The sequence below is a fragment of the Salvelinus alpinus genome, chromosome 9 (genome assembly GCF_045679555.1).
Source record: "Salvelinus alpinus chromosome 9, SLU_Salpinus.1, whole genome shotgun sequence".
In the NCBI taxonomy this organism is placed as follows: domain Eukaryota; kingdom Metazoa; phylum Chordata; class Actinopteri; order Salmoniformes; family Salmonidae; genus Salvelinus; species Salvelinus alpinus.
The window spans coordinates 40,363,773-40,390,963 of NC_092094.1; the positions used below are offsets into that span (position 1 = coordinate 40,363,773).

At 42.1% G+C, this 27,191-nt stretch overlaps 1 protein-coding gene across 2 annotated transcripts in view; it reads right to left on the minus strand.

Moving 5' to 3' along the window:
• Nucleotides 1-27,191, minus strand: part of LOC139530054 (zinc finger protein ZFPM1-like) — an 84,322-nt gene that overhangs the window by 20,488 nt on the left and 36,643 nt on the right. For both annotated transcript variants that reach the window (XM_071326103.1, XM_071326104.1), the window contains exons 2-4: nucleotides 23,390-23,527; nucleotides 18,541-18,657; nucleotides 1,657-1,790 (exon numbers count right to left, since the gene is read on the minus strand). In XM_071326103.1, the coding sequence (XP_071182204.1) occupies nucleotides 1,657-1,790; nucleotides 18,541-18,657; nucleotides 23,390-23,527 (389 nt within the window). The remainder of the gene's footprint in view (nucleotides 1-1,656; nucleotides 1,791-18,540; nucleotides 18,658-23,389; nucleotides 23,528-27,191) is intronic.

A 27,191-nucleotide genomic window follows, 5' to 3' on the forward strand; every position in this document is an offset into this window, starting at 1 on the left:
CAGAGAAACATTCATGGTCATTCAAATATAATGTCTTCATATATTTATTAACCCTTTGGGGAATACATACGGCGTATACCGTCATTTAATAACAACATCGCAAAGGGCCGCTACACATTTTGGATTATAAACTGGGTGGTTTGAGCCCTGAATGCAGATTGGCTGAATGCTGATTGGTTGAAAGCTGTGGTAAAGTATATCAGACCGTATACCACGGGTATGACAAAAAATTACTTTTTACTGTTCTAATTCCGTTGGCAACCAGTTTATAATAGCAGTAAGGCACCTTGGGGGGTTGTGTTATATGGCCAATATACCATGGCTAATGGCTGTATCCAGGATCTCCGTGTTGCGTCGTGCATAAGAACAGCCCTTAGCCGTGGTATAGTGCCTTCGGAAAGTATTCAGACCCTTTGACTTTTTCCACATTTTGTAACGTTAAAGCCTTATTCTAAACTGTATTACAGATTTTTTTCCCCTCAGCAATCTACACACAATATGCCATAATGACAAAGTAAAAACTGGTTTTTAGAAATGTTTGAAAAAAAAAATTGACAAAAAAGCCTTATTTACTTAAGTATTCAGACCCTTTGCTATGAGATGCGAAATTGAGCTCAGGTGCATCCTGTTTCCATTGATCATCCTTGAGATGTTTCTACAACTTGATTAGAGTCCACCTGTGGTAAATTCAATTGATTGGACATGATTTGGAAAGGCACACACCTGTCTATATAAGGTCCCACAGTTGACAGTGCATGTCAGAGCAAAAACCAAGCCATGTGGTCAAAGGAATTGTCCATAGAGCTCCGAGACAGTACTGAGCATGGAGTTGAATCGATCGAACATCTCTAGAGAGACCTGAAAATAGCTGTGCAGCGACGCTCCCCATCCAGAGAAGAATGGGATAAACTCCCCAAATATAGATGTGCCAAGCTTGTAGGGTCATACCCAAGAAGACTCAATGCTGAAATCGCTTCCAAAAGTGCTTCAACAAAGTATTGAGTAAAGGGTCTGAATACTTATGTAAATGTATTATTTAAAAAAATGTTTTTATATAAATTAGCAAACATTTCTAAAAGCCTGTCATCATGGATGTGGTATTGTGTGTAGATTGATGAGGGGAAAAAACAATTTAACCAATTTTAGAATAAGGCTGTAACATAACAAAATGTGGAAAAAGTCAAGGGGTCTGAATACTTTCCGAAGGCCATATACCACACCCCCTCAAGCCTTATTGCTTAAATAGAGCATGGATTACAAATCTTTAAAAAGTATTTGATCCAGTCCAGAGAAAGTGTGTGTGTATGTGTGTGTGTTTTTGTGTATGAGAGTGTGCAATGTTCTGGTATCTGTATCTGGTCAGTGCCAGGAAAACTCTTCCAGCTCAGAATCACATGATTAGATGGACTTTCAGCACATGATGAATAAGAGACAACTCCAGCGAGAGGAACATCCTGTCTCTAACATTTCCCAAGGAAATGTATATAGCGATTGGCCATGGGGTAATAGGAGCGTGCGCACACAAAGATATTTCCATTTCCCACCACTGACAGATTAATGGGTGATAAGTAATTTTTTTATTATCCTGTCCCATTGACAGAACCCAACCCGCTACTTGACCTCTAACATCTCCCTCCATGCACTTCGAACCTTCACCTCTGACTCCTGGTCATCTCCCGCATCTTCTGTTTGGACGATCCCAGCGTATGGCCCCCATAATGTGTCGGTGGTGAGGTCCCTGCAGGCCAGGACCTTGGGGTAAGCAGCATCATCACTCAGCTCCAGATCATCTACAGATAGAAAGGGAGAGAAGAGAAAGGGAGGAGAGAGATATTAAGTCACTAAGGTCCCACAAGCAAACAAGATACACAGCCAAACAAAATCCAGGTAAAAATACGGTCTCAAACAAAACACAACTACAATGATCTAATTCATGTAATGGCCAGAGCCCTGGAGATAACTGACGAACAGACATGGGAGTCAAGGCTTTTTGTAAACAACCGGTATAGACTAACAGTGAAATGCTTACTTACAGGTCCTTCAACAATGCAGAGTTAAAAAAGATAAAACATCTAACAAAAATGTCATTAGTGACACGAGGAATAAATGCACAGTGAATAACGAATAACAATAACGAGTACAAATATCATGGCTATATACAGGGAGTACCAGTACCGAGTCGATGGGTAATGGAGGTAGCTATGTACATATACTGTAGGTAGGGGTAAAGAGACTATGTAACAGGATAGATAAAACAGTAGCAGCAGCGTATGTGATGAGTGTGAAAGTGTGTGTTGTCAGTGTGCATGTGTACGCGTGTGTGGGCGTATGTACTGTGTGTGTGTGTTGGGGTGTCAGTGTAAATATGTGTGAGTGTGTCGGTAGAGTCCAGTGTGTGTGCATGGAGTCAGTGCAAGAGAGTTAGTGCAAAAAAGGGTCAATGCAGGTAGCCCAGGTTACCATTTGATTAGCTATTTAGCAGGCTTGTTTAGAGGTCTTATGGCTTGGTGGTAGAAGCTCTTCAGGGTCTTGTTGGTTCTAGACTTAGTGCACTTGTACCGCTTTCCGTGCGATAGGAGAAAGAACATTCTATGGCTTGGGTGGCTGGAGTCTGAAAATTCTTTGGGCCTTCCTCTGACACCGCCTGGTATAGAGGTCCTGGATAGCAGGGAGTTCCGCCCCAGTGATGTACTGGCTGTTCTCGCCACCCTCTATAGCGACTTACGGTCGGGTGCCTTGCGGTTGCCGAACCAAGTGGTTATGCAGGTCCCGTTGCTAGGATAGTCTCGAACGGAGCTCGTACAGAGTTCATCCAGTTTGTTCTCCAGGGACTGCACTCCAATACAACAGAGGGCAACGGTGGTTCACCGACGTAGTCGCGTCAGTATGCCCCCTTGCTTGAGTCTCTTTTGCCGCCGCTGCCTCTTTCGAGACCTGGGTATTTAAGGCCTGGTCCGGAGTAAGCAGGATGTCCAGAGCTGCCAATTCGTTGAAATATAAATTTCCCTCCAAATCGAGGTTAGTGATCACTGTTAAGATGTCCAGAAGCTGTTTTTCAGTCATAGGAAATTATGGCGGAGACATTATGTGAGCTGGCGCACACCCAGAATTTTTTTTTTTTGTGTGGAGGTGCTGACTAACGACGAATATAAACTATAAAAATAAATAATACAGAGAGTCGCACACTATTGGGTAAATCACCCAATAAATTACTGGGAGTTGATATATGGAATGTGCGAGTCTATTATTTATTTGTATAGTTTATAGGAGACATTATGTACAAAAGAAGTTAAGATCAGCTTTAAAAAAAAGCTGGTAAGACTGCTACTATCCACTTTTCTGGGGGGGGGTTACTAGACTACTAGAACAGGGGGTGACTCAGGCCATTGAGGACGAGAACACTTCACTAACAAACTGACACCCCTTACAACAACACAGAGGATCAACCAAGTTGGATCTCAAAGGCTTCAACAAAAACACACGTCTCTCACAAAGGGATGATTGAGAAAGACTTGCAGAAATTCACTGAGTCCAGTACATACAGTAAGTTGTCATATGACACAGCCCCCATAGCAATAGTGCTCTACAGTGCAGTCCCATTGGAAACCTGCTGTGTACCAGCCAGTGGTGCTCCACACACAGCGTCCGCCTGTCCCTCTCCCTCCATGTTGATTCTGTTGCACTGTGCCCCGCCCCCCCCCCCCCCCCCCCCCCCATGGTTCAGCTTCACTTTCGGGGCTCGGGCTAAAGTGCCGAGGCGATAAGAGTGTTTGTCTAACACTCTCCATGTCAAAACACTCATCTATCTTCTCTGTATCTATCCCCACCAGAGAACAACAGACAGACGCTGATAAAATGGCTTTCCCACAAGCCTAGAGTGGGAGAGAGAGGGATGGAGAAAGAGGGGGTGGCAGGGAGAGAGAGGAGTGAAGGAAAGGAAGAAAACAATTCAGACGCAGTAGTGAGAAGGAGATGGGAACGAATCAAGCTTGTGAATGTGTTTTTGAGTGTGTTACTGTGTTAATGTGACCACCGTTTGACTCTGGTTGTCATAAATGGAGCTCATACCACTATATTTGAACACACTGTAAGCTACTGTATGAAACTGCACTGGGCTAACAAACTCATAATTAAACAAACTCCATTGAAAATCTCTGAAGCTAAAATGTATTTGATTCCCATAAAATGTTGAAGACTATACAGGAAATATGCCCATGTCTCTATTAGCTATTAGTCCGTGTTAGTCTTCTGTCCACATCAGTGAGGCTGAAGTCCAGTGTCCAGGCTTGGCCTATCTCCCATCACCCCCTGGTCAGATCACACTGTAACCCCCTAATCTCAACACTCCATCAATGTCCAGTCTGCGGCCCTGTCCCTGGCTGGCCTCGGTCACATGATGCCTTATCAACGTGACCACCACTATTAACCTAATTGTGAAATTGTCTGCTGAGATTTTACCTTTGTGAGGAAATACAAAGAGAGCACACTAAGAGTCAGTGTTTAGAACGGCTATTCCCCCTCAGGAGACTGAAATGATTTGGCATGGGTCGCCAGATATTCAAAAAGTTCTACAGCTGCACCATCGAGAGCATCCTGACTGGTTGCATCACCGCCTGGTATGGCAACTGCTCGGCCTCCGACCGCAAGACACTACATCACTGGGGCCAAGCTTCCTGCTATCCAGGACCTTTATACCAGGTGGTTTCAGGAAAAGGCCCTAAAATTTGCCAAAGACTCCAGCCACCCTAGTCATAGACTGTTCTCTCCGCACGGCAAGCGGTACCGGAGGGCCAAGTCTAGGTCCAGAAGGCTTCTTAACAACTTCTACCCCCAAGCCATTATACTCCTGAACAGCTAATCAAATGGCTACTCGGACTATTAGCATTGACCCCCCACCCCCACACCTTTTTACGCTGCTGCTACTCTGTTTATTATATATGCATAGACACTTTACCTCTTCCTACATGTACATATTAATTACCTCGACTAACCTGTGCCCCCGCACATTGACGCTGTACCAGTTCACCCTGTATATAACCTCGTTACTGTTATTTTATTGGTCTTCTCCCTCTCTATCATCTGTAACACAGGAAGGCGGCGTCACCTCCTGGATGGCAGGGTCCAGCTCTGAGGTGCCCACGGCCAGCCGCCTGGGCACACCATCCAACCGGCAGGCTTTAAATTAGAGATCAGTTTCATCCTCCCACTGAGGCGGAGGGAGTGATCATGAGGCCCATTTAATCACCGCACATCTGTAATCTCTGCAGGTTAGCATGGCGCTACTCTACGCAGGGCCTCCTCCAGTCCTAATCACTGCTAATTACCACTACCGCCCACCACAAAACCCCATAATGACCTGGGGCTCTTATCAATACTGTTCAATGCCCTGCCGCTCGCCTTTCGGCCTGATACTGGCCCCTCTGTAGAGGCTCTACACCCCCACAGCCCTGTTCAATGCCCTGCCACTTGCCCACTCCGCCTGATACCCTGGCCCCTCTCCTCGCCTCTACACCATATCTATACCCTCACAGCCCTCAACAATATCCCCGGCCTGGACCACAGACATTATCTACGCTGCTGCGTGACCAGTGGCCTCAAAAACACAGGCCTTATCAATAGGGATCTTGCACGACAGAGTCCACATAGACCGAGCGGCCAGCCTTATCAATATAGCTCCACTCTGGCAGTGTCCACACAAAGCCTCATCAATACGGCTGCTTCACCAGCCACTGGGGCGCCCTGTCCGTTTACAACAGCAGACAATAAAACAAACAATCACTCTATCATTAATGAAATGACTAATGCAATTACCCGATGAGTAGAAAGATGGGGATAGAGGTAGGGTAGGTCGGAGAGGAAGGACAGGAGGGTGAATAATGCAACAATGAGGTCATAAATTAGTAACAAAAATACATTTGTGATATACATGTACAATATTTCAACTACATCATTGACCTGGATGTAACCAACAATCACATAACAATCACCAGTTTTATTTTATAGAGACCTTGTATGTTTGTGACCTGTTGTGGCACGTATCCAGACAGACTCACGCAAATTCCCTTCCTCTCTGAACCCTTCAAGAGGAACAAAGGAAACATCACATCTAAGCTGAGAAAAAAAACATACTTATTAACAGACACCTGAAAGTAGTTCGACAAGTCTGTCAAATTGTCATGAGCGCAGTGAACATTGATGTTCTGCCGTTACATGGCCCTATGAGTAACCCAACACCACCAAATGGGTTATAAATTATATCATGTTAACGTACTACCTATGACTGTAGTTTATGGTATAGTACTGTAGGGGGACCGGAGTTCAGACTAGATTACCCAAACAATGTTTTGAGACAGACATACAGTAGCACTTCCTGGTACAGGTCAAATACATACATACATAGCGTACATTTATCTAGTTATTCTCAACAATTCATGGGACTCTTGGACAGCAATTCATGGTCTAATGGACAAGAACTTTGAGTTATTGAGCAATGAATGACAACATCACCAGCATTACTCAACGACAATGACCAACATTACATCAGCCAACCTAACCTAGCGTTCTGTTGGATGTCACGTATGCAAAACAAAATGCATGACCATCTGCACCGTCCAATGGGAGTCGAGCATGCTCACAGGGACTCACCTGATTGGATCTCAATGACTAACAAAAAGCAGTTACACAACCCTAAGTAACAGGTGCTCCCCTATTCCCAAACACCATAGTCTCCTCTATCAAGGCTAATTGATTTTAAAAAACAATTGTTGATATCAAATGAGCACATCGCTGCGGAGCCATTGATTTTTTTGACACAGTACAACAGGAAATCTTTATCAGGGCCGTACTACAACCCGCGCTAATAGGTGGGGTTTAACCTCTGCTGAATGACAAATCCCAGAGCTTTCTTCCCCACTCACTCAGCATGGGGACTCCCTCTCTGCTCTGCCCTGTAACTCCCAACTGAGGAAAGAAGATGAGCCCCTATCGGTAAATCAAAATCAAATGTTATTTGTCACATGCTTTGCAAACAACAGGTGTTGACTAACAGTAAAATGCTTACTTACGGGTCCTTTTCCAACAATGCAGAGTTAAAGATTAAAATAAAAAGATAAAATAAAAATAGATGGTGACACGAGGAATAAATACACAGTGAATAACAAATAACAATAAGGAGTAAAAATAACATGGCCATCTATATACAGGGAGTACCAGTACAGAGTCGCTGAACAGGGGTACAAGGTAATTGGAGGTAGCTACTGTATAGGTAGGTATAAAGTGACCAGGCAATACGATAGATAATAGACTGAGGAACAAAGGAATGCCAAATCATTTCAGCCTCCTGAGGGGGAAGAGGCGCTGTTGTGCCGTCTTCACAACTGTGTGGGTGTGTCTGGACCATGTAATTCCTTAGTGATGTGAACACTGAGGAAGTTGAAGTTCTCGACCCGCTCCACTACAGCCCTCATAGATGTGGATGGGGACGTGCTGGCCGCTCCGTTTCCTGTAGTCCACAAACAGTTTCTTGGTCTTGCTGACGTTGATGGAGGCCGTATTCCTGACACCACATTGCCAGGTCACTGACCTCCTCCTTACAGGCTGGCTCATCGTCGTCGGTGATCAATCCTATCACCGTCTGGCCGTCAGCAAACTTAAAGATGGTGTTGGAGTTGTGCGCAGCCACGAAGGGTTAGGGATAGGATGAACATTTCAGTGAAGACACACGCATGTCCTGGCCCCGTGGCCTTGTGAATGTTAACTCTTACTCATATCGTAACAGCTGGTGCTCTCATGCATGGTTCTATGTTTCTTATCGGGAAGTGAGCATAGAAGGCATTTATCTCATCTGTTAGGCTCATGTCGCTGGGCAGCTCGCAGCTGGGTTTCCCTTTGTAATCCGTGGTAGTTTGCAATCCCTGCCACAACCTTTGAACATCAGAGCCGGTGTAGTAGGATTCGGTCTTAGTCCTGTATTGACGCTTTGCCTGTTTGATGGCTCGAAGGTCGAAGCAGGATTTCTTATAAGTGTCCGGATTAGTGTCCCACTCCTTGAAAGCAGCAGCACTAGCCTTTAGCTCAGCGCAGATGTTGCCTGTAATCCATGACCTCTGGTTGGGGTATAAACATACGGTCACTGTGGGGACGACGTCATTGATGCACTTAATTAAGCCGGTGACTGATGTGGTAAACTCCTCAATCAGATGTGTCCCGGAACATATTCCAATCTGTGCTAGTCCTGTAGTTTACCACCCACTTCAATGGATCATTTCCGTATTGAGCGCGTCACTGGTACTTCCTGTTTGTGTTATTGCATGTAAGCAGGAATCAGCAGGATAGAGTTATGGTCTGATTTGCCAAACAGAGGGCGAGGGAGAGACTTGTATTGTGTATTAGTGTTTCTGTGTGTGGAATAAAGGTGATCTAGAGTTGCCACCTCCAGTTGCACTGGTGACATGCTGGTAGAAATGTAAAAAAACTGATTTTAGTTTCCCTGCATTAAAAACGTCTTGACGATGTTTATCCATGTCCTCGTTCAGCCACGACTCTGAAAAACAATGTTTTTCAGTTCCAGTTGATAGGATAGTCTCGAACGGAGCTCATCCAGTTTGTTCTCCAGTGATTGCACTTTTGCCAGCTGCTATCCACTGCAGCGCCACAGGAGGCCTACGTTGCAGGCTTGGAGAGACCACTAGAATTAATAGTATCAATACCTGCCTGTGTGTATGAGACAGACACAGAGAGACGCGGAGACAGAGAGAGACAGAGAGAGACAGACGGGAGAGAGACAAGAGAGAGAGAGAGAGACACGGGAGAGAGAGACGAGAGAGAGAAAGCCCACTCCTCCAGTCAGGGTAGAGAAAAGGCGTGGTTTTCCACCTACACTCTAACAAGAAACATTTCCATGATCATCCAAGCAGACCCAGAGTCCCTTCGGGTCCAGTAGCGGTTCAGTTGAAAATATACACATTTCTGGGATATGCATCTCATGCTCAGGACGCAATCATTTCCATTTTACCCTCTGTTGCACAGCAAAGATAAGACACCTGCATTGCCACGCTAATCAGATGAGCTTCAACAGAACTTTATCATTGACATTTACGACTGTTTACCCAACTAATTTCTTTTAACTGCACTGCTGAACTTTTATCAGCAAAATACATACCCTAGGAAAGAGCAGATGCCAAACATGCAAATTCCAAATATGTGAAATAAGATAAAATAACTTAAAACAAAATGGGGAACATTACTGTAAGCCAGGGTGGCAAGACAGTGTTGACAAAATATACTCCTGGGAATACAGACAGAAATGAAGAATGCTGACATTCACATGCAAAACTTCATTTTGAGTTCAAAGCCCAGTGGTTGAATGTGTTTACTTGCAATAAGAGCCTGTGATTGAGATACATGACTAGTAACACCCTTGTCTGAGTTTATGCTTCAAGTATACTTTATCACTCTAAAAACACAGCCAGCTGGGAGTCCAAGGTTATGTAAAATAGAAAAATACAAAAAGGACAAGCACTGAATGTCATCATTAATAGTGTCCAGGAGGCTGTACCAACAGGGGGCACTGTAAAACAGAGAGCAGCCTCATTAGGGTCAAGGGCAGCAGCAGTAGGACTGGAGGGTCACAGACAGGGGAGAATGGTTAGATCTGATCAAGACACCATTACTACCCCTGATCTCCACCCCCCACATACAGAGAGAGACAGAGTGTGTGTGCGTGCGCTTGTGTGTATATATGTGCGTGTGAGCTCAATCTCGATTCATTATTTTCCTCCATCTCCTCCACTGCTACCCTTTTAGAAATTGAAAGTAGAGACCTTCCAGAAACTCTCCCTGATAATCACACATAAATTAATTAGAAAATGTTTCTTGACATTCTCTCCGCATAGATGGAGGGAAAAAAAGACTCGGGCAAAGCCACAAAATTAATTGTACGGTATGTGACTTCGATAATTAATTCAATCATTAATTCATGTCTTCTTTAACAACTCCTTCTGGCTTCATGAAGGACATTTCAATCATAGCTGTATCAGGATGTAGACTTGGAAAGTGAGTGTTCTAGAATGAAGCTACTGTAAACGGTCAGGGCCATGTACAGATCCACTAGCTAGAAGTTAGAAGGCCTAAGGCGCTATAATAATAGCGCACAAGGATGTGAAACAACGTGCCGTAAAATAAGAGTCCTTTTCTCCCACTCTGGTTTGTGTCTGTACTTTAAAAGAGCAAACCATTTTTAAACATAATGCTGCTTCCTGTAATAAATCTATACAGAAATCACAGGCAGTGGTGTAGTGGAGGGTAAATGCAAGTAAATGCAGTTTACCCACCTTTTTCCCCCCGTCTCCCAACAGTTTACCCATCTTTCGCAGAAAAATGCATTAAAAGAATAGGAAGCGTTCTTTTTGTCACTGCGACCGGTGAGCAGAGTCACCCACCTATTTATTGACCACTACATTACTGATCAGGGGTAAGAAAAGGGAAGTATTAATGGGCTAACAGAGGAGAGAGAATTGAATCTGCTCTTGTTCCACTTCCTAAAATGGCTACTTTGTTCCTACAGTATTAACGGCAGCTTTTGTTAGAGGAGTGTGTCAGAAAAAGTGTCAGAAATTCCCATTTCCTGGTGTTAATTCATTGAACCAAGCTGGAGGAGGTAACTACTGTATTGACTTTCAATCATTCCAGAGATACTTCCATTTGGGCACACCAAGCCAACGATGCATTTCAGAAAATGCATCACCCTCTCCAAGTTCACCACAGTACAGTACATGTGACAATGCTCTTTCCCCTGCATGAAATCTCATCACACACATCAGATCTAAACCATATAAAAACATTCAGTATAGTGGAGCAGTGAGCTGGAGTGGGAAGTTGGTGTGAGTCTGGCAGTGGAGAGATAGAGGACAGGAGGGGGAAAGAACAAACTGAAACGCAGGGTAGGAAGGACAGGATGTGGGCTAGCACTGCTGAGAAGCCAGGCATCTGATAGGGTTGTAATCACCATGGCTCTGTCCCGGCAGCAGGCGCTAACACATCGGCGATGGGAGCAGCTGGGCTGATAGGGCCTGGACAGCACTGAGAAATGTTCCTTTAGATTATACCCCTCGCCTATCAATCATCACGAGGGGAACAGAGTGACACAGAGACAGGGCCAGTTGAGAGAGAGCGAGAGTGAGAGGACAGGGGTGGGGTTCAAGAGGAACGGAGATAGAGGGGGTTGTTAAGGCTTAACTACAGTTGCTCCTTCATTCTAGATAAATACACCAAAGCAGGTCCATCATTAAATAGTGAGCTTATTATTTTACCACAGTGAAACAGACATGTAATGGCTACCATATTTATTCACAGGAACAGATTTGCTTATGACGGCAGAGTGACAGTCAGCCACACACAAACAGTAGAATTGTTCATGTGACACACATTGGGTTGCTGTTGCAGTTTCTTCTCAACCACAGCGGTCCCACAAGCCCATCGCACCACCCTGAGGTTACAGTAGAGAGAGAGCAGGTGTGGAACCTCTACTGTATGTACTGTACACAGGCCTCCAGAAGGCCCAGTAACCAATCAAAGTTACTATAGGGCAATTCCACAGTAACAGAATGATGCTTTGACAACATTTTTTTTTTTTACTTTAAAATGTATGCCAAACAAAAACCATTACTTTCAAAGTTTAACAAAACCATACATGTGAACTACTTTTGACAATTTCTACTGAAAATTTTACAAAACATTTTTTTGTGGAAGAACTGTGCAGTCACCCTTAGATTTTTATGCAACCACTTTTTCCAAAAAAGATTCAAACATGTTGCAGAAAGAACGGGGTGTCAGCTATGGCATGGCACCTTAAGTTTGCAAAATATATATTTTGGTTATTGAACTAAAGCAAGTGAAGTTGATTTAAACAGAATTATGGTAACAGAATTACAACATGGGTCCCTGATCTGTACTACACAAGAAATGCATAAATATGGATATGAATGTCATTCTCCTCATGTTTCACAAGTAGTTTGGACATCCCAACACAGCATAGTAGAGTACAGTAGAGTGCAGTACAATATAGCACAGCAGAGTAGGGTAGAGTAGAGTTCAGCACACTACTTTTATTTACTGTACTATACTCACTACTTTACTCTACTGTGCTATGCAAACTTGTGAAACATACATCTACAATAGGTTCAGATTTGGTCCAGTCCAGTCAGGCCAAGGTGGACTGACCAAATTTCAAATACTTTTCAACGTCCATGGACGTCCGGTGCTCAATGTGTGAGGATGCTGGTTACAGTAAATGGAAAGAGAGGAGGCTAATGGGTAGGTGTCAGTAAGAGCTGGAAGAGGTCACATTAACTGGAGAGTGAGAGAGAGAGAGTGTGAGAGAGAGAGAGGAGTTGTCCACTGTTTTATAACTCTTGGTTTGACTACCTGACGACAAAAAGAAAACAGTTATGAGCTGAACAGTGTGTCAATTCAGTTGCACTAATTCCGTGACCGATTTCTTGGTAATTCCGTTACCAATTTGCTAACGAATTACAAGTTTTATTCACTTAATAATTCATTTATTTTTATTTTTATGATATTAGTAAAATCACTATAACTAATTGGTAGGTCTACCTGTTACTGTGAACTTTCATTATCCTGCTTCCTCATGAGGGAGATCAATTTGAAAATATCTTAAAGACATGTGGGTTTTTGGTAACAGAATTACAAGGCACAAGGCAATATTTCTTAAACTTACAGACGGTAAACAATTTCTCCAAAATGAAATATACGTATTGATATTAGTTGGCAGGGGTCTTTAAGTCAACATTATTATGTTCTGATGTATTTCTGATACCTTTTAAGACATTTTCTGGCAGATGTTTTCAAAGACCCCTTTTCCATCTGTTTATACAGAAATCAAAGCCTTTACTTATGGCACATTTTTTAATTGGAAAATGGTTGAAAATTGACTCTATGCCTTAATTTCCCAAAAATATAGGCTCTTAGCTTTCATTTGACACCCAATTTGATATTCTCCTATGAACTTCACATGTAGGCAGTGGCGTGTATTCATGGATGCCAAGGGAAGCAAGGCTTCAACAAATATTTGACCAATAAATAAATAAATAAAATAAATAATATTTCGTCTCTGTGTTTTCATAAGTTTCTGGCAATTTGGAAGTGGCTGAATCTCACCGGAGAAATCATCCGAGCGAGGGATGATTGTGTAGCCCATGTATCTGATTCTCTCTGGACCAAAAGAGTATAACATGTTGCCGACGTAGCATTTGATTGATTAACTGATGCCAGCAAGAATTTGGCCTCCCTTGATAATTTTTTTTGCCAATCAGCTTTGAGCTGAGCTCAACTGTGGGATGTTCCGGTGCAGCAAAACACCCCCCAAGGGAGGCCAGTTTGGATTTGGCTTCAGACCAATCAAATCACGTATCTGTTTCTGGTCTGCTTGTGTTGATGTCCTGTCTGTTTCTGGTCTGCTTGTGTTGATGTCCTGTAGTAGCTAGCTTCTAAAATCGTCCCTTTCCTAAGCCATGGATGGAGATGAGGAGTTGGACTTGTGGTTTTGACGTAATTCTCTGTACAGGCCAATGATTATGACAGCGATTCTGATCTAACCATAAATGAATATGTTGTGCCACTGGCCTGAGACAAGTTCAATATGCAGCCTAGATGTAGCTTAGTAGGCTCACATTAACTAGATGACTAGCTAGCTTAGCTGGTTAATTGTTGCCCATACGAGGAAGTCAGGCTAGCAAGCATTTTAACTAGGTAGCCTATGACAAAAAATAAATAAAAGTGTACTGTATGACAGAGCCATAGACCGGTTTGCCAACATGAAAAAGAGGATGCCATTGGCATTTAACTAGTCTACAACTAGGGTTAGTCAACATTTTTGTTTAAGCGCGCACACACACACAGAAATCAGTACCATGGACAGCCACATGACATTTAGCAACATTGATTGGACTAAATCGTTTTTGGTATATTTACGTTTGTTTTCAGTGTATTAAACTAAGCATATACAGCCTTGTTGATTTGATGTTTAAATGTTTAAGTTGAAATGGTGCTGGCATAGCGGAGGCAGTGTTGTCTTTGTGCTGATGTGCAATAACTCTGTGGTTCTAAATAAACTGTCAAACATGAACTTGCTGCAGGTGATATAACTGTTTCTATGCAACATTTGCTTTGTGGACTTCACCGGACAGATGTTGCTTTCGTTTTTTTTTTTAAACAAACATCTGTGTAGTTGAATTTATTCTGGCGTATGAACGAATGGGTTATAGAGCAAACAACGCAATTATCACAACATAGGTGGCTTTTTTTACTGGCTTGGCCTGCTCAGTGATTTTACCTATGCACCGCTACTGCATGTAGGTGCTCATGGGTCCTTTTCGATGGAAATGCCCTGAATCAACATGTCCAATGGGCATAGAGTATCTGAAAGGCAAACAAACCTCTGGGAATGAGTAAGAAATAGCTTCTGAATGATAAATATAATCTGCTGTAATAGACAGGTTACAGAGAAGCCATGAGAAAAAGGTCTAGTAATGAGTGGTTGGCTTTCTATACACCAGTCTGCTGTGTGCTCATTATAAGAACATATCAAGAGACCAATATTTCCCTTAGACACACATTCTCAGCCTCACCCCAGAGGGCGAAACACACTCCCTCACCCTATCCCCACACTCCTACTCCTCAATCCCTACCCCTCAAAAGTGATGTCAGACCACAGTCAAATGTTTATGATGTGACTGAGACAACGGTCTACAAAAATGTCAATAGACCAACCGTAAACCAGCCTTAACGCTGGACCCCCCCCCCAGCCAAGACATGCTGTAGATATACACCCACACCGTTGCAGAAATTCATAGAAATGAAAACTGTACCACCACAATCAGTACACTTCAACCATGAAAGAATCACTTTGATTGGTGGTCACAGCAAACTAAGTGTTCTTGTCCTTAGAATCATCATCTAGGTCAGTACAAACTGATACTTTCGGTAACAGTATTGTCCTAAAAAAATAACAGATTTTGTGATTGGTATTTGTTGATTTCTAATACTAACAGAAAATAGCTACACAACATTATGCAAATGTATTATTACTGCACTTGATACCTCCACTGCCTTCTGCCTTTCGTGGACAAGGAATAAGCTGAAAAAAAGGAATAAGCTGAAAAAAAACCTCAAAAGTAAAACCGCTTTATCGCAACCTGATACACAACTAAACTTTAATAACTTCTCATTTGATGGATATCTTTACAGAGAAATAAAGCAACTTGCAAAATAATAAAAAAGCAAAGCACACAAGGAACATTTTCCAGATAACATTACTGCCTTTAATATTATGCATGGTGATAGAAAAAGGTCTCCATCACAGGAGATTACAGTCCCCAAAACTGCTAAATATAAGGCATGTTCAAAACCTTGCTGTTAGGTACATGAATTTGCTTTATAAATTCACATAAAACCATATATCATATGCAGATTTAGAAACAGACATCATAATAATCATACTTTTTTATAGTCATGATTAAAACTACTTGTCTTTAATACTTTCTTGGTATACCTGTAAGGAGCCATGTCAGTTCTACCTCTGCCTTTTCCACTTTAGTTCTGCTCGTCGCTCATCCCCCTGCTCCCTTCACGCCCTCTAATCCCCTCTACGGAGCTCTCCTATAGAGGGATATGCAGATTCAGTCACTCTCTGCTGACAGAGAGACAACCTAACCCACTATACACACCTTCATATCAGGACCACTCCCTCCCTGCCTCTCACCCACCACCACCGCTGCCCAAAATAAATTATCATAGTAATATGCATATTATCAATGGCATATAAATTATGTCACTCCATGGTCCTTCATAATTAAATATTATTTAAAAATCCACCACGCCTGGTAAATAATTATTATTATTACGTTGCCATAATAATTTATTATTGCGGGTAATTTGAATAACTCTGGAGGATAAGGATAGAGGAAAATGCTAGCAAGGCAGGTCTGCTGGGTTTCTCCAGGTCCGATTGCGCAGCTCAGTGACACTCAGTCTGTTCTGTTCTGTATGTGGAGGAGAGAGAGCCAGGAGTGACAGTCCGTGAGCCGCGAGGGATTACGGTGGCGGCTATTTGCATATCAAGAATTTTAAGCAGAGAGGAAAATATCAAACCCTCCAGCCAGCAAGGTCATTTAAGAGACACATTTTTTCTCTTCATCATTTATTTTGCATATCATGCAGCAGGACACATCCTAGATTAAAAAGAAGCTTTACCGTATCATACTATCCCTGCCAGACACTTGGTCCCAGCCACCGCCTTCCATTCTACAACACCACACCCTCATCAAACTCTATATTACACACACCATCTCCATTACAGAGAAATACAACCATAGACACACACCTCATCTTCCAGGTGGCCTGAAAAATATAGCAAGAATATAATTTGTTAAATAAATATTTGAGCTAGTGTAAGCCTTTTCCTACAGCATCCAACTTATTTAAATATTGCTTATTTTCAACTCATATTTTAATGTTCATGCTTTTCACTATCAATTAATGCCACAAAGGCAATGTATTGATAGTTATTGACACTAAACAGGATTTATTTTATTTTATACTGCTTGATAACTATCGTCTATAGTCATATCACTCAGTTGGATGAAAGTGTAGGCTACACCCATATGATAACCACTTATCATATGGTCCTGCCAGGGAAAAAACACACTAATCACACTTTACAGGAAGATAATATAATGGCTTTCTGATGGGAAGTGTCAAATTTTATTTTCTAATAACAGGAAACGAATGTGGTCGACTAATATAGGCATGGGAAGAATTAAAATCCTTATTTTCAGCAATTACAATATGAGTCTTCCTTCTGTTCGTTTGAAATGTAGTGTCAGAGCAGTGGTAATGACACAGACACAATGCAATATAATTTACAGGAACGAAACAGATTTAAAAAATATAAAAATCCTTTCTATAAAGAATTGCTAACGTAATAATCATTACCAATATTTCTACACTGTAAATGAACGACAAATATTCATGATTGTGTTCATCATTGACTCATTATGGCATAGAGAGAGAGCGAGAAGACTGCGAGGGCCTGAAGACATCAGTCATGGAGACAGAATATATCAAATTTCTCACATGAAGCGTGGCTGCCATGACATGAACATCTAGAAAGCACAGAAATTGAGGGCAAGCACCAATCTCTGGCAGACAGGAGCATGACAGTCTGCATTTGTGAGGAGGAAAATAGTTAAGTTGGACAGCTTGTGAGAGCGACAGAGAGAGACGGAGAGAGGGAGGGGGAAAGAGAGAGTAAGAAGGAGAGGGAGATGTCTGTGGTGAGGACCTGACCAGACCCTGCTCTCTAGTGTAAACCACCCCCAAATCCCTGTACCCAGACGGACAGCCAGACATACAGCCAGGAGGTAGAGACAAAAACAGATTTGCTGCTAGAAAGTTCTGTATCTTCAGTCTGATCCGAAAACAGGGGTAAACTAAGTGACAGTGAGAAATGAGCAGAACGCTAACACAAAGAAGAATGAGATTAAAGCCTTTTCCATATGAGAAAATGTTCCTCTCCCAGAGACTTGTGAGAAATCGCTGATGGAGACTAAACAAATGTATGAACAAGACTACGTTCACCATGTCTCCATTCCTGACATTCAGAAGAAGAAAAAACAAGAGGGAAGTGCATGTCTGGGTTTGGGGGGTTGTTAGTTGTGATGGGGGATTGTGGGGGGGGGGGGGGCTTGACGATAAGGGAAAAATTCAGACCGGTCAAAGTTTCCCTTTTGCCAATCGTGCTCCTGATAAAGACAGCGCCTGCTCCAGTACTGATAGAAGGGCTATCTCTCGCTCGTTCCCCCTCTCTCTTGCTCTCCCGGCAGTTAGTTTGTGAGGAAAAAAGCCTATCACACTAACATCACTGTGCTGCCATCAACCAGCAACCACACAGCAATTAATATCGCTCCAATTACTGTTAAAGGGACAGGCTGGGACATGACGATAATGAAAACATCCTCAACTAAAATAATTAAAAAACACTGCCATACTCACTTGATGGGCACACACACACTCACGCCACACACTCACGCACACAGTTTGAAAATAAGTATGAAAGATAGATCCTATAGTAATCTCCTTACATTATTTAACTGAACAGAAGAAAAATAAAACAGCTATGACAAGAGGGAGGGAAAAAAATATGATGGCAATTGCTTGTTAAATCCTCTGTGCCATGTTTGTGCTCTCAGATGGGTTTTTGTTACAAGTTGAATAAATTCCCATTGGTCACATTAAAAATGGCTGCCTCTCCCAAACAACAGCCTGGGCACATCACACCATCTACACAATAACACAGCAACTTAAACACACTCACACTTACTTTACAAAACAAATACACAGCCCTCAGTCAAGACCACTATGACACAAAAACAAACATTACACACGCACCACACAATAAACAAGACAAACTAGACATGGATTCACAGTCTCTGACTAGTCGGACAGACAGACAAACTGACTCACCTGGACCCCTCCAATGTAGACAGTCTTCCTCCTCTTCCATCTCCTCCTCAGTGTGTGTTGGACCTTTCTCCTCCTCCTCATCATCAGGTGCACAAAGGGATTCATGTGTCCTTGGCTCTGTTGAAAGAAGAGGGCATCAGAACAATGAGACATCTATTCAAACAACATGGCTGGTGCATTATACATTATATATGTATCATATTATAATAATATGACGTTACACAGAGACATGAATAAAATAAACACTATTCAGAAGAGGATAGATGGCCATCCAGTGGCTATTTATCCACTTTCGTCTTATTCAACCTGTGTGAGTGTGTGTCATAGTTACCACCGCTCTGATATCCAAAACTTCTTTCCAGCTGTATGTAATAACACAAAAAACGTTCTGGGCTAATAACGTAAGAAATAACAAACCATTTTTTTTTTTTTTTGCAAAGTTGTTTAGGAGCTAGAAGCAGAGCTGCCATGTCTATCAGCGCCATCCATCCAGAGGACAGGACACTGTGTGTGTGTGTGTGTGGCGCTCGCAATTCGTCACACTTGAGTGTGTATGTGTGTGTACAATGGGTCTACTCCACACATACTTTCCTCATCATTGGCGGTTCCTGTCTGTTGATCAAAGCCCTCAGAATAAAGCCTCCATAGCTGTGTAACACAACACCTCAGCACGGCGATGGACCCTTTGATTCTCCAAGCGACACCACAGACAGAAAACCTCATTAGAGACGATGTCTAGTGATCTCTCCCTCTGTCGCATAAAGGCAAACCACCTCCAACAAAGACACAGACGGAGTATACACTCTAATCACGGTCATCAATATCCCTGTCTGTCTTTGATGAAGGTGATTACTGAATCTCTCTCTCTGATCAGTGTTCACTGTGTAGGGAGAACTCTGAACCTCCTCTTTGACTTTGGTATCATACACTTTACTTCCACTGTGTTCCTACCTAGCAGAATGGGCTGATTATTAGCCATTAGCTTAATCAGAGGGACTCTCCCGCCCCTGCCCCCCCACCTTCTCCCCTTCCCCAAATCCCTCCCCATCAACCCACCCCGATAACACCTCGGCCTTGTGCACAAAGGGCATGTTTACCATTGCATTCTTGCTCAGATAAACAGCGATAGCTCTCGATCGATACCCAGCCATAAACGTCCGCCCACGTGACGCCCTCAGAGAGGTGCTGTTATTAATGTAACAGTTGAAGATTAGATCTGTGTCGTCAAAAATAAAAATCAACCATTGCCCGCCCCCTCCTCCCTAAAACCCACCCACCCCGTCCAACTCTCCATCGTACCCCACACACACACACACACTCAGCCTGTCCCAGCACATCAGCCCGACACTACTAACCCTCCCTCCCTGCCTAAACAGTCCCATTATTTTCAGCTATAAATCACATTGAATGGCATATTGATTTTATCATGCAGCGCTCAGCTGGGGGAGTGGAGCTGGAACCACAGTTATTGCGTTTAATATTATCAATATTATCTCCCATATCATCTGAGCCGAGGAGGCAGGTATCAGGAGTCGACGACAGAGACTTTTCTGCCGCCCCCTCCTCCCCCCTCTCTACCTCCTCCCCTCTTTCTCTGCCTCCCCCCACCCCCCAACCGAGACAGCCTCTATCAATCTGATAAGCAGAACTTCCCCTGTCACACCTGCAGGGCAAAGTCACCCAACAACCTGAACTTCTAAACCCAGACTCCTCTTTCTCATCCCCAACTCACTGTGTGTCCTCCCCCCTACTGCATTGTTGACCTCTGCTCTTAACTCATGTTAACTCACTGGTCTCTCTTACTCACTAGTTTTGACAACCATATTTTTTATTATCCTAATAAGGTCTCAGACAAGGGTCCTTGTTTCAGTAAGAGTTCCTGTATTCACCTGTAGACCATAGATCTCATCAAACACTGAGAATAAAGGAACATTGAAAGGAAGCAGTCACACCACGACGAGACAGATGGATTGAGCAGATGAGTAGCGTATGTGTGTGTGCATGTGCAAAAGTGCATTCTTTGTTCATTGCAAATTAATATATTTGTTTTCTGTCTAGAAGATGAACACAGAGCGGGTCCTGTTACTGGTAGAATGTGTTTTTCTCTCTAAGTTATCAGGAGCTTATCGCCTGTGTCTCTCTCTCTCCCAGATGGTGGATAAGGGACCTTGCCTTTATTAGCCAGCGCTGGCCCGATAAAGACCTGGTATTGATCCCAGGTTGAAAGAGCAGGTCCGTCAAACACGGCTGATTTACAGAGAGCTGATAATGGCAGGACCGGGCAACCGAGGAACCAGAGAGCGAGCTAAATCAACAAGGTGACGTGTCGCTTTTCTCCATTCAGTTTGGGGGAGGAGACAAAGACACAACAGAAAACACAAAAATACAAGCTTTATTTGTCTCTGAAATGTAATCGACGTTCTATTCTTCTCCATCACGCACGCACGCACACACACACTTAATTCTCTCATCCTCACCTGCAGCACACAAGCTGAAACCAACACACAACCCTGGGTAATCTATAATCTAGTCTCGATTAACACCTGACAGAATTTCCATGGGTTTCTCAAACCAAGCCAACCAGCTTATCACTCCATCCCAAAATTTCACAAGAGCAGGATTTTTTTTATAAAGAAATACAGAACTCTGTAATAACTCAAAAGAATATGATTCGAAGATAGCCCTATTTAGTAAAAGACAAAGTCCATATTATGGCCAGAACAGCTCAAATAAGCAAAGAGAAACAACAGTTCATCATTACTTTAAGACATGAAGCTCAGTCAATTGGGAACATTTCAAAAACTTTGAAAGTTTCTTCAAGTGCAGTTGCAAAAACCATGATGGAACTTGCTCTCATGAGGACCACCACAGGAAAGGAAGACCTCTGCTGCAGGGGATACGTTTATTAAAGTTTATTAAAGTTACCAGCCTCAGAAATTTCAGCCCAAATAAATGCTTCACAGAGTTCAGAGTTCAAGTAACAGACACATCTCAACATCAACTGTTCAGAGGAGACCGTGTGAATCAGGCCTTCATGGTCGAATTGCTGCAAAGAAACCACTACTTTCTATTTTATTTTTTTATTTAAACTTTATTTAACTAGGCAAGTCAGTTAAGAACAAATTCTTATTTTCAATGACAGCCTAGGAACAGTGGGTTAACTGCCTGTTCAGGGGCAGAACGACAGATTTGTACCTTGTCAGCTCGGGGATTTTTCAACCTTTCGGTTACTAGTCCAACGCTCTGACCACTAGGCTACCCTGCCGCTTACTTAAGGACACCAATAAGAAGAAGAGACTTGCGTGGGCCAAGAAATACAAGCAATGGACATTAGACTGGTGGAAATCTGTCCTTTGGTCTGATGTGTCCAAATTTGAGATTTTTGGTTCCAACCGCCGTGTCTTTGTGAGATGCAGAGTAGGTGAGATGCAGAGTAGGTAAACGAATGATCTCCGCATGTGTGGTCCCACCGTGAAGCATGGCGGAGGTCGTTTGATGGTGGATTGCTGGTGACACTGTCTGTGATTTATTTAGAATTCAAGGCACACTTAACCAGCATGGCTACCACAGCATTCTGCGCGATATGCCATCCAATCTGGTTTGCGCTTAGTACGACTATCATTTGTTTTTCAACAGGACAATGACCCAAAACATCTCCAGGTTGGGTAAGGGCTATTTGACCAAGAAGGAGAGTAATGGAGTGCTGCATCAGATGACCTGGCCTCCACAATCACCCCGACCTCAACCCAATTGAGATGGTTTTGGATGAGTTGGACCGCAAAGTGAAGGAAAAGCAGCCAACAAGTGCTCAGCATATGTGGGAACTCCTTCAAGACTGTTGGAAAAGTATTCCAGGTGAAGCTGCTTGAGTGTGCAAAGCTGTCATCAAAGCAAAGGGTGGATACTTTGAAGAATCAAAAATTTATTTTGATTTGTTTAACACTTTTTTGGTTATTACATGATTCCGTATGTGTTATTTCATAGTTTGTCTTCACTATTATTCTACAATGCAGAAAATAGTAAAAGAAAGAAAAACCCTTGAATGAGTAGGTGTCCAAACTTTTGGCTGGTACTATATGTACATGTGAAATTATCTTTTCAACATTCATTGATTGTATGCCCCTATTCTGTATAGTTTTGGTTAACAATTAACAAGTAGTGGGATTTTAGGATATGATGAGTTTATGGGTAATAGTGGTTACATAGCACTGGCAGTTGATTTGAGAGAGTATAGAACTTATTATCCAGGAACCACATAACGTATATTTAATAAAGAAATCATAATGAGTAGGCGGAATCAATCAAATCATCAATGCAAATATTGAATAATAGAGTCAACATAACAGCCGCAGTCATACCTACTGTAGTGAAGACAGCCGAATAGATAAATAATTACTAGAAAAAAATATGACAGACCTAGACAGAAGACTGAGGAGTGAGACGACGCTATCAATATATCTCCAAGATCCTGGTGCCATCACAGAAGACAACCATTGTATGAATCAACTGAAACGATGAGCTCACCACAGATAGTTCCACAGAATGAAACAGGGCACTTGCCAAGAAGTGTTCATGCCCTGGGGCAGAATCAAATGCAATGGTTCAGTGAGGAAAACCAGGGAACTGCCAATGGCAGTAGTATTTGAGTGGCATATGAGCCGTTTGGCAATAGTGGCAGAGAGTCAGGTCATTCACAGCATCTCAGCAAGCTACAGGACCAGCCATGAGCTAAAACGTGAGAAGCAGTGGATCTGCTCAGATGCCACCAGGTACTCACTGAGTTGTGTTGCATGGTTATAAGAGGATAGCTGTATGTTTCTCAGTGCTGCCCCGGGCTGAGAGAGCTCACCTTCATTGTACAGGGGGGTATATGGTGGTGTACTGGAGCTGTCACATTCTGCTGAGTCTGAGGCTCCGCCCTCATCGCCTGATAGGCTGACGTCGTCAGGTGCGTTGTCCTCACCACCCTCCAGGTCGCCAATAGAACCTTACAGAAGAAACAAGAGGGAACATTTAATTGAATTGAAAATCTTTATATGAAGGCATTAACCACAAACCCACAGCACAATAACATCAGGTGAAGGAATCCATACCCCAATTCATGACTATATATTTAGCCATTTGAATGAAATACAGTGAAACTAGAATATTGTGCTGTCACTCCTCAGTAGAGATTACTGAACAGAAAGCTCTGAAGTGATTACATTTTTCATTTCATGTCCCTTGTAAAATTGATCTCATGGAATTAGGAGTGCCCCAAAAAATTAAGGATATCAAATTCTGCACAACAGATTCAGTAATGTGTGAAGAAATTAAGTGCTATTCCCTGAATGCACCATTTGTAATACATTTTATATTTGGTACACTAAAGCGGTTTTACTAATGTCATAAGATAATTAACTCACACCTGATATTGTATTTCTATAATCCCTGCTGACTACCTGCCGATTATGTTGCTGAGCTATTTTAGACCGGTGAGGATAGCCTAAATTAAAGCATAATAATATCATGCTTTAATAATAATAATGCTTTAAAATAATAAAATTAATTGATATGCATTCTCCTAATAATTATAATCCAGACTAAGTAAAACCAAGGAAGAGAACACAAAACCTTTCCTTGTTTTCATCAGACCCAATCCCCATCATCACCGTCTCATTCTATTGGTGCAGGTCGGGAACAGCTCTCTCCTCACATGCTTTCACTCTACTGTCACACACAGAAAAGGTTCTACATGAGACCACTCTAATTATGAAAGCCCACCAGTATTTCAAATCGGATTGGATGCCACAACTCTCTGTAGACATAACGTTACAGCCTATTCCCAGGAGAGCACAGAGATTATTCATTCATCTCCGGCCCTATTCCATAAAGACGATTAGGAACCGTCAAATCGGTATAAATGGTTATTCTACTGATTACCATGGGAGAAAATAAACAACAAACGCAAACAAAGGCATTGCAATTAAGTCTTGGGGCACAACACAAATTTTAAACAAGTACATTTTTGTCAAATTAATACTGGATATTAAAATGGGATTTTACCCCATAGTTTGTCAATTAATTCCCATGAGGTTGTGATGAGCGAAGTGGGATTGTTCCAAGCTAAAGCCATGACTGGGGGCGTATATATTTACACTCCTAGAACATAAAGGCCTATAATCTATACAAAGCACACAACAATACCCGTGAATAAAGAGTCTTGTAGAAAAAGAGAAAGGCAATTTTTCTAATTCTGTTAATTTCACTTCCAAGCAATTAAAACGAGGCAGAGATAATGCTTGGAAACAATCGCTGCCTGACAAAGTGTTTCTGTCTTTGTAAATTAAACATCTTTAGGCTAATTTTGACTTCCACGCCTGCATGGTTCACTGTTTCAGATAAAATTAACAGTTAGATTTGGACCTTAATACTAAATAAAAAAAGATGAAAGAAAAAAGATTGATCCCAAACACAATATTTTAGAATTATGTGGCTTGAGCTTTGGTAGATCAAATTTTCAGTATCTGTGAGGACATTTTCATACAATTAATTTTATTTTAATCATAATTGTACAAAGGGACTTCTCTGTATAAAATTCCAATTATATTTCTTGTTAAAAATGTAAGTTTGAATTATGATTTCTTTCATCATTACTGTTCTGGTTTAATGAATCAATCGCCGCATCACTGCTTTCAGACATCAAATTGTGGGGAATAAGTTTAAACTTTTGTCTCATTTATCCACAAAAAAATATAATATTTTTCCCTAGGGATAGTTGGAAGAAAGGATAGTACAGGTTACTTGATAAGCATTTTACCATCCTACATCATCTGAACTTTTCAAAAGTTATAACCACAAATTGTTTAAAACTCACTGAATAAATGGACTGTTAAACAATTCAGAATTAGACTTAATAAAAAATAAATGAATTTGTTAACCAATCATATTAGGTATATTAAGTAACTGAAAACAACACAGAAATATGTCACACAATGGAGAGATGTCGCCAAGTATAATTTGAGGAGCAAATGTCTGGACTGTCAATCAAGTATTGAAACATGTAGTATATAACCTGAACTGATACCATTAGCCAAATTCTGAAATAAGTCTCAAGTCATTCATGTGCGTGCACTCACACAGACACACACTAACCTGCATGCATCTGTGACACAGAATTTTCATCATAAAGAGTGAAAAAGAAAGAGAGCGGGGTGGGGGGAAACTCAGAGCAGCCTCCAACTCCATCTGCCACTCTAATACAGCACAGAACAAAGTGTTGAGCTGATGAAGGCAGAGGAGATACTGCTTTATTAACTTGCCGTCCACATCAAACCTGTGTGCTCAGCAGCGGTGATTAAACACAGAGACAACACATCAAACCTGTGTGCTCAGCAGCGGTGATTAAACACAGAGACAACACATCAAACCTGCATGCTCAACACGCCTGATTAAACAGTCGCCGCGCCTCGCAAGCTCTTATACTAATAATCATCTTACAAAACAGCAGAACAAGAAGAGAAGCGCTACTTGTATCAGACAATCAGACACTTGTGAGAAAGAAGAAAACCTTAAAGGAGGATATTTAGAGTGAGTGAGAGAGGCCCCTTCCCTCTTGAAGAGGGAACTGGGCTACCTGACATAGAGTCACATGCTGAAGAGGAGCCTCTTATTGATCAGACTAAAGGGAATGACGAAGGATTGAGTAAATATTATTTTAACTTCAGTTCTATCAGGTCTTTCAAGCTTGAACCCCCAAGAGGGTTTAAAGCCCACTTCAATTATCAGAATTCAGCTTTGTTATACTTTGCAAAAAATGTAGTCCATGCGATCGGATTGATTTCTCTAACTTGATATCTAGGTGAAATAAAAAATATATTTCCTTTGATCCGAGGCAAGTAATGAGGAATGACTTCATTGATTACGCCGTAAATTACAAAAAACTAGCTAAATTTATAGAATTTGACGGTGATACCAAGTAACAGCACCTGTACCGTATTTAAAGGACCAAAGACGGTGCCGGAGAAGAACGCTGACGTTTTACGTGTTCCTAACCAATTGTGTTTTTTTGTTTGTTTCTTTGCATTATTTGTAACTTCTTTTTTTAACTTATTTTGTACATAATATTGCTGCTACCGTCTCTTATGGCCGAAAATTGTGGACATCAGAACAGTGATTGCTCACCACGAACTGGCAGAATACTATTTTTCTTTTAACGAGTCTGACGAGCGCGACGTGAATGACATACGGCTTTCCCGGGAACAGGTCAAGATCCCAGTCATTTGCGTGAAGGCGGAGAAAAAGGGTCAGAGGGCAAGCTGCCTTCTGAGAAATCGTAGGCGATCGAATAAACCCCCAGTACCTTCCGTACTGCTTGCAAATGTACAATCTTTGGAAAATAAAATCGATGACCTACGCGAAAGACTAAACTACAAACGGGACATTAAAAACTGTAATATCTTATGCTTCACGGAGTCGTGGCTGAACGACGACAGCTGGCTGGTTATACGCTGTATCGGTGGGATAGAACAGCGGTGTCTGGTAAGACAAGGGGTGGCGAACTATGTATTTTTGTAAATAACAGCTGGTGCACGATATCTAAGGAAGTCTCAAGGTTTTGCTCACCTGAGTTAGAGTATCTCATGATAAGCTGTAGACCACACTACAAACCT